Source organism: Anopheles marshallii, chromosome 2 (assembly GCF_943734725.1).
Source record: "Anopheles marshallii chromosome 2, idAnoMarsDA_429_01, whole genome shotgun sequence".
In the NCBI taxonomy this organism is placed as follows: Eukaryota; Metazoa; Arthropoda; class Insecta; order Diptera; family Culicidae; genus Anopheles; species Anopheles marshallii.
In genome coordinates this window covers 78505121-78522141 of record NC_071326.1, presented here as the reverse complement: position 1 = coordinate 78522141, position 17021 = coordinate 78505121, and the positions used below count along the sequence as shown (strand labels likewise).

Sequence of the window (17021 nt, the reverse complement as noted above, 5' to 3'; positions counted from 1 at the left end):
TTTCACTCACGCTCACTTTCCCTATTCTCACTTGTTTTGCTCGCTCTCAGCTATGTTAAATGACGTTACACACAGTTCGTTCGGTGCGGATGGGAAACGAGAGTTGCGGGTGGGATCTTGTTTTTCCTCTAATGCTTAATGTCCCACCCCTGCTTGCACCCTCACCCCCTATCATCTCTCACGCAAGAAAACAGCCCAAGAACGTCTCTTCAGCTTACCCGTGTAGGCCTGCCGGACGTTCTGTGCTTCACTCCAAAACACGAACGCACTTCTCCAAAACAAAAATCACAAAACGCGACCCGGCACAAACGCAAATTTTGCTTTTGCTAACAATTTTGTTTTGTTTAATTATAATTTTGTGATCGGATTTTTTCTTCCTTCTTCACAATTGCGTTTACGTAGCGATTAATACAGAACCACTTTTGATCCGAGCGCGGACGCACCAGCCAGCACGTCCGTTCGCTTCGACTGTTGCGAGAGAAAAAAGCTGTTGTGCTGGTTCCGCAACACAAAAGTAAACCGCGTGAGTGAGCCGAAATCTCACCATCATTAAGGCGTACCTTGACTGGTCGCAACTGCTCACAGTTGCGTCGATGATTTGGGAAAACAAAATTTATTTTCCTATACACATGCTTTTTGGTGAAGCTGTGAAAAACTTTCCTAGTGTTGCCCATGAAAAACAAAAATTTGGGTACAGAATAAAACAGAAAAATGCAAAGTTTAAGTTGTTTTTAAAGCTGCCTTATTTATGTGTGCAGTCCTCTATACATTAATATTGCATAGAGCAATGCCTAATAATCATGCTCACTTCTAACTCACAGCATACTTTCGGAGAGGTTTTTTACTCTATCTCGCTCAGTTTCGCTCAATTCCGCGTATTTGGTTTGGGACGATCTGGCTGAGATGAGATAACTCTCTTCTCATGTCACATTAGTGAGCGCACATTGCTCCTCACGATAGTGAAAAAAAAATCAAATCGCGAAACATGGAAAATTTATACAGCTTTAAATTAATGCAAACATGACCAATTCACTGATGTTTGCGAATATATTGAAATACGCTATTTTAACAACATTTCCTGGTACAAAAACATTGAATTTCCTGAGCAGCTGATTTGAAATATACACCTCCAACTTGCAACCCTTGTGTTTGTATTCACCTTGGCCACTAATGTCAAATTTCTCCGCCTGTCAGTCAAACGTCAACAAAAAGCGAAGAAAAAAACACAAAAACCTCTGAAGAGTCTGGAGAAAACAAAACGCCTCCCTTGTGGTAAAGCGCATTAAAATATCCCTTTTTACGTCCAAACCCATTCAAACGTATTATAAATTAGTATAATAAACCCTTCCGGTCTGTTCTGTGCTTGAGTTGTGTATGTTTCAACGCTAAAATCACCCTTTAAGTGTTGTAGAGTTCCCCTGTCTGGCCGCTCCTAAGATGTCGTCCAGGTGTACATTTTCCATGTGAAAATTTTTAAGGCAGCGTACACAGTTGTGTTTCCCTTGTTTGTTCACCGTAGCCTAAAAAAATGGCGCCCGGTTCGAGCAACAATCAGAATAATAACCGGCAAACGGGTACCAAACCGAAGTCGAAATCGTCGAAGAAAAATTCCGTTCCGCAGGAAATCGTTGCCCCAACCCGGAGGGATCAGCTCCAGCAGCAGCTAAATGTGAGTATCAGATGTTGCACGAACGTGCGCACCCACACACCCAAACACACGGGGGCGTCGTAAAGCATCGGGGGAAATCGGCAGGTTAATTATAGAACCGGGAGGCCCACATTTTCGCGCATCTCGTATCAGATGAGAGCTCGAGAGCGCGTACGGGTCCCGATCGTGCACACACCACCAGTCTGTGGCAAATCGGCAACCGACGAACGTGACTCTGACGGCCAATGATCATCGGAAGCGTGGTTCTCTGTTTGATCGCTTTAGTGACGGTGTTTTTACTTCTAAAGGTACTCGTCGATTGGGCGAACGTTTCCGGTGCAACCTCGGTGGTGCCGAACAACAATTCGCAGCAGCAGCAGCAGCAACATTTCAGTGGCACACAACAACCATCGACAAGTGGTCAACAACAGCAAGGACAAAATATTCTTCTGAAACCCCGCAATAATAGGACACCTGGTGAAGGCACCTGTTACGAAATCGGTGAGTAAAGCGTGTCCAAGGGACGGTGATATTGCCTGGATGGTTCTTTCTTTTCTAGCCGTTAAGTGTTCGTTCGTTGGACCGTGTCGTGCCGTTCTGCGTCATTCTAGGACGAAAATACACCGCATCAAAATTGAATGACAAACACGAGGCAAATCAACGCCATTAGCTACCTGTTTTATCGATTTGGAAGCTGCCAGACGGGAATTGGAATCATTGCGAGATAAATAGTCGCACACCGAAGAGGAAAACACACTTTTCCATTTATCGAAATTTTGGTGCAAACGTGCGATGCAAAACTCCCCGTTTATGATCTAAATTTAGCGTCGTTTTGCTTGCGTCAAGGTGTGTAACGCACACCCGCCCGCCGAAAACATACGCTCGATGGCCTTCAGGCCGGTGCTGTCGGTGTGTTTGAGGATGATCTTACATTCAAACGGGTGGTAGAAAAGATTTAGTATCTTTAACGCGGGACACGTTACAGTATGTGAATCAACCCCCATTCAGTGGCATTCACTTATCGCCACTGTTTCATTGTTATCATTATAGCGATATATATTTGAAACAAAAGATAATTTTTTTTTCAATCTCCTGAAACATTGTTTCTATTTTTATCCCACTCTCCTTACAGATAATTTGTCGCTGCAAGATAACAGCCGCTACATACCGGTACGACCGATTGTGCGACGAAATCTGCTGAACGAAGGGACCGGTGGAGAACAGAGCGAACCGCACAACACTGCAGTCGGGGTGGTCATACCTACGACACCTAATTCTGCCCTGCAGCAGACCTTCCGCCTAAACGAGGGTGCTTCAGCGAGTGGTGTTGCTGTCGGATCGACACACAGCATTAACAATTTGCTTCATAGTGGTGCTGGCGGTTCAACCGTCACCGGTATTGTGCCGAAACAGCAGCAACACATCCTAAACCATCTTCTGCTGCTGCAGCAACAGCAAAACCAGACGGGACAACCGCGATCGACTTCCTCGCCGTTGAGCTATCGCGTACCGGATGGTGCCTCTCAAAATCAGTTGAACTTAAACAAAAACTCTAACCATCAGCAGCAGCAGCAGCAGCAACAACAAAACCACCACTTACTCACAGCTGCGGCCGTACCATCGACCTCTTCTGGATCGCGTTACGGTTCCGCTACACTACCGTTCAACTCAACTACCAACGGTACAGTGGAGGACACGCTGAATCAGATACAGGAGTACATCAAACTGACCACTAACCTGATCTCATCGGTGCAGATTGATAACGTGAGTGGTGTTGTACGGCGACAACCGACCGGAAGGAAGTATGGGAGACGAGAATTGTTACTTTGTGCCGATTAACTCCGCCACGCTGGAGGATGTGCGGCACTCCGAAACGGAGGTGCGTTTATCTGTGTTTATCCCTCCCGCACCAGTTGTTGTGTCTTATACTTCGTGTGGAATTGTGCAACTGCTACTTACTGCTTGTCTTTGTGACACACTACACAGCTTGGGGGATGTTTTGGCCTGCTGTTTTGGCTTTCTCTTGATTTTTCTTTACCCCTTTAGCGTGTCATCAGTTAGTCCTGTTCTACACGAAGAATGGGATTTGATACCGGTCATGTCGTGTGAAAGACTGACGATTCTAACACTACACCATCGGGTCATCCTATCAGGAACTACTCCCAGATGGTGTTTAATGTCGCAATTTGTTGTAAATGCTAAAAGATAAATGTTTGTTTAACAGCATGTGGTTCCTTTTTATAGAATAAGCTGTGTGCTATCATTCATAATTTCGAAAGGATTGTAGGATCGAAACTGAAACACAACCGAACCGCTTGAAGAGCTAACTAATACTGACTTTATTCAATCTGTTCACCATCGCAAATGATGTTGCTACGTTACAGTAGCGATGTATTGTCTACTAGATTGATCCGCCATAGGACCATGGAGTGACATGCCTCATTCTAAAATTTAATGTTCGAGAACCTCACTGTAACAATTCTCCTTCTTACTTACCTCTTTCGATGTTGGTACTGCTGCAGACCTAATTTTAAAAGAGCCTAATATTAACCTTTCCGCTCCGCTTACTTTCCAGCTTAACGGTGGTCCTCGGCCCCAATCGGTGCAAAGCATCAGCACGAACCAATCGACCACACCAGTCCCACCGTCTGCCTCCTGTGACGAATTGCGCTACCGTATGGAATCGCAGTCAAAAAACATGCAAGCACTGAAAGAGCAGCAAGCGCATCTGCTGCGCCTCCAGCAGGCGGCCCGGCAGCAACTGCAGGAGATGGAATCCATTCGTCAAATGCACACCGCCAGCGTAGCACCACCGATAGAATCATTCCAAACGGTGGAACAGGTGCAGGACGGTATCGGTAGCATCATGGAGCGGATGCGCGTACTTTCCACCTTCATACAGAACCAGCAGGAATTGAGCAACATGCTCGGTCCGGATAATGATACCGATGTGCTGGCCGATCAGGCAATGTTGCAGCAAAAGTTTCAGGAACTGCGCGATAAGAAGAGTCAAATGCATAATCTCGTATCGGAGCTGCAGAATATGAACCTGGACGCGAATCGACAGTTTGATGGGGAACCAGGGCTCGAACCACGGAATGTACCGATCGAACTGACGCACGCACCGGCAACGGCATCGGACGCGAGGAATGCGACGAAAATATTTCTCAACGGTGGTGGAACTACGATGGAGGGTACGAACAGTGGTGCGGTAAATCCTGTGGCCACCGTCGAAGGTATGTCGGTACCAGCGCACCGACTGGTGGGTGATGAGCAGCGCAGTAATGGTGCACAGTCGGGCGCGGTGGATGAGGACGAGGATGAAGGCCCGCTGAACGACGAGGAAGCATCCGTACTGACCGGGACGGCCGATATGTTGAGCGAAAAGATCAATGAAATTAATGCGATGAAGTCACAGCTCCGTCGGCTGAAGGAGATGATGGATACGGTGAAGCTGATCGAGATGAAAACGGGCCAGGAATCGATTGATGAGGAGGATGAGTACGAGGAAGAGGATGCCCCGGAAGATGAAGAGGAGGGCGATGATGAGGATGATGAGGGGGCGGCAGCGATTGCCATGCAGCAGCAGCAACAACAACAACAACAGCAGCGTTCCAGTAGAAGCCGTTCCCGTTCTATGAGTTCCGCACCGATCACGTTGCTTCCCAACGGTACGACGATCCCGAACGATGCGGACGGTAGCGAAATGTCACACCAGGAACGGGAGCATCTGAACAAACGCGTCGAGGCACTGCAAGCCATGACGCAGGATTTGCGCGAGCAGGCCAAATCGATTGCAGCCGAACGCGATCGGTTAAAGCACGCACGGAACGATCTGCACAAGCGTCGGAACAATGTGATGGATCTGCAGCAACAGGCGCAGAGTCAAGCGAACGAAAAGCTCACCAATCATGTCGCCTCGTTTGTGTCGATGGCTGGCCCGAGTGGACGCGCACCTGCGGGACCGAAAGAGCGCCAGCAGATGGAACTGAAGGCCGAGCTGGAGCAGAAGAAGCTTGAGCTCGAGCGGATTGAGAAGATGACGCAAAGCATCAAGAAAAACACGGAACTATCCCGTGCCTCGGTGGTGGAAGGTGTGAATGCCCACGAGCAGCAGGTAACTCCACTGCCGAAAGCAACCGGTCCATCGTCGGTAGTGTCATCGTCGGTTGAATCGTGCAGTGGCGGTGCTGGATCACATCATCGTGGTACACCCTCGACCCACGTGACCATTCCACCTGCTCCGGCTCCATCGGCCATTAGCGGTTCGCTGCAGAACAACACGGCCGGTAGCAATGCGACCAACGATTCGAAGACGAACTCCGCCGACTCGGGTGTTACGTCGGACATATTTGCCCATGCGCAGCTGGAATCGGCCAGCTATCAATCGAGCAGTACGCGCAGTTTCCCACCCCCGATGCCGGACATTTGCAATCGCAATGCGGCCACTGATCGGTATCGGTTGAAGCGGAGCGATCTTGATGCCGATGGTGCACCGGCTGGTGGTGGTGCTGGTGCGGGTCCGATCGGGCGTGACCATCGCGGTTCTTCGCCGTGGCCAGTGTTTGGCACCAGTGGCGGAGCTGGTGGATTGTCCAGCTCGAATACGGGCCCACACAGTCCACACTATGGACTTCCGTACAGGCCGGGAATGGATGATCTTTCGCACCATGCGGCGGCTGTCGGTTATGGGGGCGGTGGAGGTGTTGGTGCGTACGGAAGCAGCTGGAGCACGGGTGGGGGTCCGTACGGTGTGGCGGCAAATTTGTTGCCACCGCATGCTGCCACCCCGAATACACCGCCCGATCCGATCGTATTTCAGCACATCATGCAAACGCAACAGATGCTGATGAACTCGATCACACAGTGCAACCAGCTGCTGTGGATTCAGCAGCGTGAAATCAACAATCTGAACAATGCCGTCCTGTTGGTAAGACATTATTTAAAGTTCCTTTAAGCGGAGATACAACATTCATAAGCTCGAAAAAAAACTTTTCGAGCATGCTGGCTATGTGTCTCCGCTTAACAATTGGTTCCTCACTAATTGTACAAATTCTTTTGCAGCTTCAGGAACGGATACTCGGCACCAACAGCAGCTTACTGCTGCACGAAACCCATGGCCCACCGATGGGCGCCGCGTTGATTAGGGCGGAATCAACACCACCCAACGCCTCGAATGCGGCCACCACGGCTAGCAGCATGTACACACGGGCTCGTTCCGAGCAACCGATGATGTCCTATCAGCAGCAGCAGCAATCCTCTCCCTATCATCACCCTCACACCCATCTCCATACGGCATCCCATCCTGCATCAGGCGCTGCTTTACTACAGCACCAGCAGCAACCAATGCAATCCTTTACCCAACCGCCATACAGTCCGCTTGCCGGGGTGCCACAAACTCACCCCATGGTTTCACCACAGCAGCTTCCCCCAAACTCACAATGTCTGGCGAATCAACAAGCGCAGCGTAACAATACTAACCCCGGACAGGCCGGACTACCCCCGAGCGGGGCCCATGCGGGCCGGTTACGTTCCAGTGTGCGCCCGCTTAACATTAACACGCTTAACAACGCGCTTTACGACGATCAGTCCGGCACTGGTGGTGGTACTGCTGGTGGTGTGCTCAATGGCACGGAAGCCAACACCGGGCTGGGAAACGAGTACGGTGGTACCGGTTCGATCGCACCGAACATGATAAACAATCTGTGCAGTGCCGGTTCACAGCCGGTCACACCGACACCGGCCGGTACAACAATGCATGGTCAGCAGCATCATCACCACCAGCCGCACACGTCCTCGTTACGCTTCGGGCAAAATTACAACAATCTCAACAACACGGTCACCAACAACCTATCGAACGCAAACATGCAGAACAATCAGAATCTGTACAACCAGCAGCAAGATTCCTCCACCCAGCAGCAGCAACAAACGCAAGCCCTCAACAACCAGGTGCTGCCGGGTGTGAGGGCCAATAACTATTGGGATAACTTCCGAAGGTAACTACCCAGTTTAGTGGCAACCGTTGTACCATTTTATTCAGCAATTTTTATGTTACTAGTTTATTAGAACGTTGAGTAGATAGTAGTCACTTTGGTAGTTAAGTTTATGCTAAGGGGAACAGTACTTCGAATCACTTTGACATGATGCGCCGTGTTGCCGACTTGCTTCTATGCCCGCCTGTCACACGTTTCATTGTTCGTTTGGAGCTTTTGTTTATGTGTTTTCATTTGTAAACCATCCTCCATTGCGCGCACCTTTATCCGATCTCCTTCCGTTGCTGTTGATAATTATACGTTTTTCTTATACTTTGACGATGCTCACCGTGGTGGCGAGAAAGCAATTTGGAGAAGTTCCAAACGGTTGCAAGCTTTAGATAGGGTAGAGATTTAGGAAGCGGAAGCTAGTTCCGCTAACGCACTGTTTTGATACGAACCCATGGTAAGTTTGTGTGCATTCTGTGTTTGTGTGAGTGTAGTTTTCCAAGTACGATAACATGTGTGTTAATTGTTGTAGCATGAATTTATTATTTTTGCCAATAACTTTAAGTAACGATAATGAAGTAATGAATTCATCTTATTTCGTGAAGAATCCAAATTCATATTCAAACTCTTTACATTTAACCCATTTCCAAAGTTGCTACTAATGCAAATTTGTTGGTTTGTATTGTTTGGTGTTTGTGGTCGTTTAAAAAGTGGAAACAAATTCTAATGCGTTCCGTGTTTTTCGCTCTCTTTGTAGCTACTCAAGACAAAATCTCCTATCGAGCAACAGCTGCAAAAGCAACGAAGAATCATGCTCGCAAACTGGCAGCGCTGGTGGTGGCAGTGGTAGTGGTGGAGGCGGCACAGCAGGAGGAACAGGAGGATGTGGTGGTTCCGGTGGCACAGGAGTTGGCGGTAGTGGTGCAGGTCCAGGAAATACCGCTGGTAACGGCGGTGGAAGTGGCTGCAATACGATAAACAATCAATTCCAGCGTAATAACAGCAATGCTTCGAATCAGTACATGAATAACCAGAGCAACAAGTACCAGCAATCGATCAATATTACCCGCAACAACTCGCTGAGCAATACGAACCAGGCAAACAGTACCGGTTTGTGTCAGGATTTGGAAAGTTCCGGAGGGCAGCAGATTCTCGGCTATCATCCAAATCAGGAACAACCACCGATCGATGATTGCGGTGGACAGGTTGTGGATCACCATCGGCAGCAGCATCCGGTGCAGGTGCAGCAAACCCAATCGTCTAATGTTGGAGGACACTCCGTGCATGGGACGAGACATTCGCAGCAACCTTACCAGCCATCTATCGCGACCACTCGTCAATCGCACCAGCCACAATCGCAACTAGTCGGAACGGGATCGGTTCAAACACAAACGGCAAGCCATTCGTACGCACTACCACACCAACCTTTACAGCAGTCGACTCCGCAGCAACAACACCCGGCGTCGTCTAGTATGATCGGAATGCATCAGACTCCTGCCGGTCAACATCAGCAGCATTCGCAACAAATTCTACCGCAGCAGCAGCCACAGCAACAACAGCACTCCCATCACGCACCCTTGAATCAGTCCAACTCGCTGGATCTTGGCGAGCTTCAGTTCCACACGAACCCGATCAATCTGGGACTTGCGAACAAAACACACCCGAAGGCGAGCGGACACAAGAAGTATCCGCTGTCGTTACGCTCCTGTCGGGATGCGGGTTCCGGTGGTGAAGGAAGCAGCGGATGCTACGTGTCCGGTGGTGGTGATATGAATCTAGCCTCCACTTGCACGTATCAGCATGATTCCAAGTGAGTGATCATAATCTGGGCAAACAGGGGGGTGGGGAGGAAACTAGTTTTAAAAGTAGTTAATATGTACTTCATCTAAATTTAGTTCTTAGTCATTTATTCTAATGCCTTATTTTTACATTCGTTGTAGGTCCACCTCAAAACTGTTTGAAGCACTCAAAGAAAACGTCTACCAGGAGGTGAAGAATCTCATCACAGCCAACGAATCTCGGCCCCACTTTCTCATACAGCTGTTCCGTGAGCTGCAGCTGATCTCGTCCGATCCGCTGCGGCAGCGCACACTGCAATCGATACAGGAGCTGTACAACCGGTACATCGAGTCGACGCTGCAGGAGGAAAACCATGTGAACAATGTAGGAAGTAACAATTTGCTAGCGTCCACCGGGCTGTCAAACATGTCGGAAGGAGCGAACAACGGCGGTGAAGGTATAGTGAACAGTGAACCACGAACCACTCCACCGCGCGATGCAAGAAACGACGAGTCGGGCGTTGAGTTTGAAGTGATTCAAAACTACACGAACCTTCGCCAACAGCAGCAGCAGCAGCTGGAGCAACAGCAACAGTACCATTATATTCCTGCGAACGGATCGGAACAGGCCGGAGCGAATCCGCAGTCCTCTTCTGCCGGGGGGGAAGTTTTAACCTCCTCCCTGCCGAACTCTTCTACGTCCGCTAACACACCACCGGGTGCGGGACGCCGACTTTCTGCAAGCCGTCCGCACAACCAAGAACAGCTCGTCCCAATAGCGGTGGCCAATTCGGAAATCATCAACATCATAATGGGTGATATCGTTTCGGTGATAAACTCGGTCGATTACATTAACGATTCGGTACTGTTCAAGATTGCGGGCGTAATCTGTAACCATGCGGCCGGTGGTGCACCGGTGGATTACGGTCCGCCGGTCGGGGGTGATGCGGGGCAGCAGCATCACCATCATCATCACCATCAGCACCATTACCACCATCACCATTCGCGGTCGGGACAGTCCCCGGCAGCTTCGTTGCTGGCCGCCGCTTCATTCCTATCGGCGCAAGAGGACGAACAGCCGGGTGAGCTGTCCGGTGGATCCAGAACGGCAGGGGTCGGTGGGGGTGATGTGTTTAGCCGGGAGGATTTTTTGCGCCATCTGGAGAGTTGGAATCGAACCGATAAGGATGAATTTATTTCGAATTTGGAAAACTTTCTGAACAACATATTGCTGCGTTCGTCCGCGGTGGAGGGTGAAGAGGGCGAGGAAGAAGAGGACGCTATTACCGGTGGTCCGATCGGAGGTCAGCAAAATCCGGCGTATGTGGATGATGTACAGCCAGCAGCGAATAGTTGCTCCGCGCCGATAGGTTATGAAGGTAATCCGACCAATCAAGGCACAGATGGTGGCATAAATGGAAATGGAATGGCACCGTTTGTGGTAGGAGAGCAACGCCCGTTGGAATCGGCGGTTGTCGTCAGTTCCAGCTCTTCCAATGTGGTGTACTCTTCGACCACGTACGATCTAGCCGAAGCGGATCAAGTGTGCGATATGGAAACTTCCACGGGCAATATGGCTGCGGCCGGTTCCGGGGGAGCAAATTCCACGATGGATCATCCCACTGGTGGAACTAACTTTGACGATGGTCGTTGGACTGTAGTTGTGCAGAAGAAACCGGCCTCTGTAGGGGATGAACAGGCTGGGACTAACAGTGTGACCAGTGACGGACGATCACAGCCAAGGATGGGAGGTTTGCAACAGCAGCAAATGCACGGCAGCAGCACTGGTGGACCGAGTGGTACCAATGGAACTGTACCACCGCCGGGAGCATCCGGTGGAGGTAACAATGGAAACAACATCAACAACAATTGGCAATCGGAAGAGGTCGCGGATGAGCATTTGGAGCAGACGGAAGTAAGCGCACAATGTTTAATGTTTTGAAAGAAAGTAATTTACTGAGCCTTTTTTCTGCTTATTTTAGGAACATAGTTCGTCATACTATTAAAACAAAAGGTTTCGACCGTACCGGAAGGCATAATCCAGACACGCTGCAGCACACGTGCGGCTATAAATATAATCGTGATTAAAAACAATATACCCACACCCCCACACGGCGCATCATATATCCTCCTTCACAGACTTCAAGAAATGCAGAATGCAAGTAATTTGAATTAAAATAAAAGCACATCTATTAGGTGCCACCACTAAGCAATTGCAATTGTTTAATTATGTTTGTTGAGAAATTGGATATATTTTGCCCCTTTTGGTTGTTAATCGGTGGATTAGATCAGGAAGTATGTACTCAATTCGTTCTTATCGTTTATCTCCTAAGAGTCAGTGGGATATTACTATATGATCACCTTCAATCGAGATATTGTAGCAAGTTCCATTATGCCACAACGAGCATTGACAGATGCACTTTGGAAAATCGAATAGCCCTATTTTGTTGTCCAACACTGCTAGTATTATTGCAAACGATGTCCTAACGCTATATCGGGTTCAATTTCTTTCTTCAATTCGATTTATTACAACAAAAGAAGGTATAAGGAGCCTACAACAAACGGCACAATTGCGTTGTTCCTTGTGCTTTATTTTCTTTACAACAACAAAAAAACACCATAGTGGGAGCACATACAATTGCAAAATGAGACGTTGCTTGTTTTCCGGGACACATATATCACACAAAACAAACATCAGTTGGGTAAAAAAATTGGGGAGCTATTATGTTCGTCCTGGGCGGAACCTTTGGTTCCACGCCTAAACAGCCAAATGTAGTTCTGATTTTGTTTCGAAAACGCCGACAAAAAAAAATCGTTCTACAAATGAGAGAAAAAACAAACGCTTAACTCTATTTCCTACCTTATTGCAGAGCTCACTCTATTCTAGCACCTTACGATGTGCTAGCTTCCTTCATTAGTTGTTAGTAGTTTAATCGAACTGCTTGAATCATCGTCAACGTTCGAAGCGATTGTTCCATTTCCCTAAGTCTATAGTTAAGTACACTTCCATGTGCTCATTTACGTACTAAGATTGTTTGTTTTTAGTAGTCTATCGTAGTATAGCAATTAAAATAAAAACGGACGAATTCATTCGGAAAGGCTTTCGCCTTCCGTGTGTGTAGGTACATCGTAGAACGTAAAGTACAGTCAGTTTGGTGAAGACGATGGATGAATGCGACTACCCCCCGAAAACAAAACGCACCGAAAACAGACAGATCGGGGGTGTTGTGTACTACGGGGACGGGGGTTCTCTATCGTTTAACAATACTACATGAAATCTACCTTCCTTGCCTAATCAGTTACAGGTGTAACTGTGCCCCTTATCAGAACAACAGAAACGTTTTTAAAGCACTCGCCGGTTGGTCGATAGTAAGGCCACTTTCCTACCGGTAACCGCCACCAGTACCGTGCAAACTGTGGAACAGATCCAGATCCCACCCGTGGCGACCCTTCTTGTCGTGCTCGTACCGTGCGGTACGATCCAAACAAACCGGAAGCCCTGGAACACTGGCTGGACACGGCATCGCGACACGATCGTCCCTAGCACCGATGAAGCTGTTCAACAGTATGTCCCTCCTCTGAACTTAACGAGTTGTTGAGTGTGTGTATGTGTGTATGCGTTTTTGTGGGGATGATTTTTTTTTTAAAATAAGATATAATGCAAAATGAAAGAGAGAGAGAGAAAAGAAGAAAACGAAAGAGAACTAAGTGAAAGAAGACTTTAAAAGGATTTTTGTCGCGCTAGGCGTTAACATTAAATGAGGTTAGCTTAATGTTATTTTTTCAAATTAATACAAGAAGACCACAAAATGACGGGTGGGACGGGAGGATGGTGAATCATGCAAAAAGTCTGGCCCAATGGCGGATATGTGTGTTACGTCAACAAACGAGAGGGTGGTTAAAGGTGTCTGGTAAGCGTCATCTGATTAACATGTCCGATCTGCTGCATGTCTTTGCACATACATTCAACTTGCTCGATCGTATGAGATCATCCGTCCGTTCGTCTGTCCGTGTGTCGGCCCTTCCTCTACTAGATCATGTGCGACATCATGCAGCGACTAGTGTCGAAATATTTACTCTTGCTTGTTGGCTGCTGTCCGGCGGGATGCTGAATGTCCACGGTGTGGAATCCATTCGGGTTAGATTGCAGCGTCACGGCGGGATGTTGCTGGGCAGGCTGATCCTGACATTCCATCGCGTCAACGGTCGGCTCGTGTATTTCTACCTGATGCTGGTACGACACTAGCGGTGCGTCGTGTGAAGGGAAACCCAAAAGAAGAAAAAGATACATTTTATTTTTTTTTCCATGGTGGGTGTGCACGCCTGATGGTACGTGTTGGTAGGGTGGTTTATAAAGGAAACCCACCCCTACACACCAGGCGTGGCACGATATTTAAAGGAGACGCCGAGTCAGAAATAGCTTCGAGGCATCATTTTGATGGAAAAAGTTTGGCAGTAATACAGTGTGTGCTTTCAACGGTGTTTTTCAAATACGCTACTCAATTAAGTATATTACATAAAAATGAGGTGAATGCGATGAATGACTCCGAATCTTTATTATAAACATTTATCAATTTTTCAAAAATCATTTACCGCCGTAGATTTAAGGTTTTATGGGTTTTGAATCCATGAGGTATCAAAAATTATTGAACGATCATGAATCTTTAAAAATTCATAGTTACACTAATTATCTTCCATACCCAATGGTATGAATGTAACACATGCTATCCTTTCAGGGTTCCAAAGGGGGAATCCTTTGCAAATTACACACAGTTGACACATGCTTATGGCACACACTGTATATGGCTGTCGCAACCAACCGTAATTGAAAATGTTTCAATCAGGGTTATTTTGGGATTATATTTTAAAATTAGCATTATGACATCACTGCAATTGCGTTGCGCCCAAGCAAATCGTTCACCTACCTCCACTATTGCTTCCAGGAAATGGGCCACTCGTCGTTACCGGGAAACCCCCCATTCCGGCGTTCTGGTCCGTGTCGGTTTTTCGCCGTTTCGGATACTGTTGTCCCACCGCCGCTGCCAGCTGTACATTCGTGTCCATTGCCTCATCTTCGTGCTGCAGTGGCTGATTAAACTCTTTACGCTTCTGTGCGACCCGTTGCACCGGGAACGGTTGTTGCACATGGAAGATCCCGGTGTCATCCCCGTCGTTGTTATTGTTATTATTATTGTTTTGTTCACCGGCATCATTACAGCTGATATGGTGTTGGTTGCCATGGAAATCGATTGCCGACAGGTGACCGTTGACATTTGCCGCTGTTGCTGGGGGGTGGCAATTGTTGTTGACGGCAGCACCCGGAAGAACGTTGTTATTGCTCGTATGTCCGCCAGCTCCACCACCACCGTCACCACCTGTTGGAGCTAGTGACGGGACAAATCCATAGTAACCGTTGGATGACCCGTTAAAGTAACCGACGGGTTGGAAATCATCGCACATGGCAATGGTTCCTCCGAAACGATGGTACTGCTGCACCGGTAACTGTTGTGGCTGGTGGGACTGGTGTTGTTGTTGTTGCTGCTGCTGCTGTTGCGCGGCTGGTGATTGAACCCGGCCGAAAGGGCAATCACCCGCGGTTATGTTTTCACCGCTAGCGCCACCACCACTGCCTCCGACGACCGGGTGCTGCTGCTGCATCTCGTGATGGTACGCCGCGGTCAGCATGTCGGTAATGCTCATATCGTTGGCGGAGGTGGTACTGTTGTTTCTTCCGGGTGGGGGTGCAACACCACCCGCGGACGGGCCGATGGCAGTTGGGAACAGTCGGTTCTCGTTCCGATAGAACGACACGCTCTGATCATTATCCAGCGGCAGCAAGTACGAGGCACTATTGTAGCTCGCGAAAACCATTTTGGTTACGTGTGAAAAACAGCTTGGCTTACGGAGCAGGAAAACCCGCCTCGCAACCACTTGTAAATGTGGAGTGAGTGTGTGTGTGCGTATGTGGTGGGGGAGGGCGAATAAATGTTTTCGCGTTCGTTGAACTTGCAATCGATTGCGTGCAATTGCGGGGAATGCACTGCGTACACACACGCGTCTCGACTAATGGTTTTGGGAGCGTTTTTCGTTTGTTTCTGTACCGTTAATTCACTGTTTCATGCACAATTTGCGGAACTAAACGAACAACTTTTTCATCTGCACAAGAAATAACGAGAATGCAACACAAAAATGAATGTAGGCAAGGTTGGACAACATCGGCGACCTGTCATGCGATGCAATGCGCTAACATAATTTGTTTCCGTACAAAAACGTTGTTTCAATGCAATACACAACTGCCCTCGACACGTGAATATTATCTATGAGAATCAATTACGGTTTAAAGAACGTTTCCGAACCGTATATTATCCTACTACGTACAATTCCCGAATAAAAACTGCGGGGCCGATTCTCGTTGTGGTCGCCATGAACACCGAATGAACTCTGTGCCCGCGCTGCTGTCAAACGTAAAACGAGCTGCTGTCAAATTTGAAACGTGACTCTCACTTTCAACAGTTTTTCGCAATTTATGCAATGTACAAAATCCACAACAACATAATTCTCATAATTATCATTTGATGTTTGTTTTTATTTTATGTTTTTTTTATAATAAAAACAACTATTTTTTCAATTTTGAAAATTTGCATTTGCTTGACTAAAATATCGTTTCTTGCACTTTCTTGAACTGCGCAAATACAATCAAATCAGCTGTTTTCGTGACAGTTCCAGCAAAATTCTCCTCTACAATCTGCGAAAACAAAACAAATAAAAATGAATTTCATCACACGAATAGTGGGACCGCAATTTCGACAATTGGTGTTTAATCAAACACCTGTAAGTTGGCAGCGAGTGGCCGTGCTTTCCAACAAGAATGTGTTACTTTACTCCACGAAAACATCTAAACCGCAAGAACCCGGCATCACCAGTGCTGCAGCAACCAGCAGGAAGGCGAAAACATCACCAAAAATTACTCTGATTTCTTCCGATGAATCGATATCGATAGTGAATCTGGATGAGGCAGTAAAAATATCCACCCGGCGTAATTTAAAGCTTGTGAAGATCGTCGATCTCGACACTAAAACGCAGCGTCCGGTGTACAGGTAAGAAACCGTGACAAGTCTTCACAAATATTTCCTCAATATTACAATTTTGTTCTGCAATTGTAGATTAATGACCGGCGCGGAATATCTAAACGAAGACCTAAAGCGACGTGAGGAAAAGAAAAAAACCAAACAGGATGCATCCGTTAAGGGCGACAAGCTGTTGACGATTAGTGCTCGCATAGCCGAACACGATCTCGCATCAAAGATACAGAATGTGCTAAAATGGTTAAGCAAATCGTACGAAGTGCGTGTCGTTGTAACGGGTGACGGAGCAGGCAATAAGGCAAAGCAAGAGGACATTGTACAGCGCTTCGAGACGAGTGTAAAAAACACCGGCAAGATTGTGCAGAAACGCCTGCGGGATAATGATTTACGGTTTAATATTACACCAACCACGAGTAGTGGCGCCGCGGTGGGTAAGAAAGGATTGCTGGATGTAAAGGATACATCAAACGGGTTAGATCAACCGCAGGCTGTTCGTGGACTGCACACCCGGACCAGCTCGATGGCGTGA

The 17021-nt window shown here is 47.7% G+C and overlaps 3 protein-coding genes across 3 annotated transcripts; 2 read left to right on the top strand and 1 right to left on the bottom strand.

The window, feature by feature from the left end:
• Positions 1-1528: 1528 nt before the first annotated feature.
• Positions 1529-11413, top strand: LOC128718628 (uncharacterized). Its single transcript, XM_053812249.1, has 8 exons — positions 1529-1669; positions 1957-2149; positions 2781-3412; positions 4224-6578; positions 6713-7644; positions 8387-9439; positions 9570-11322; positions 11390-11413. Exons 1-8 carry the CDS (start codon positions 1529-1531, stop codon positions 11411-11413), a joined length of 7083 nt encoding a protein of 2360 aa, XP_053668224.1.
• Positions 11414-12790: 1377 nt separating this feature from the next.
• LOC128709165 (uncharacterized) lies at positions 12791-15278 on the bottom strand. The gene is made up of 3 exons (XM_053804149.1): positions 14333-15278; positions 13485-13649; positions 12791-12990 (listed from the first exon to the last, which is right to left on the bottom strand). Exons 1-3 carry the CDS (start codon positions 15276-15278, stop codon positions 12791-12793), a joined length of 1311 nt encoding a protein of 436 aa, XP_053660124.1.
• Positions 15279-16175: 897 nt separating this feature from the next.
• Positions 16176-17021, top strand: LOC128707785 (translation initiation factor IF-3). The gene is made up of 2 exons (XM_053802742.1): positions 16176-16504; positions 16571-17021. Exons 1-2 carry the CDS (start codon positions 16176-16178, stop codon positions 17019-17021), a joined length of 780 nt encoding a protein of 259 aa, XP_053658717.1.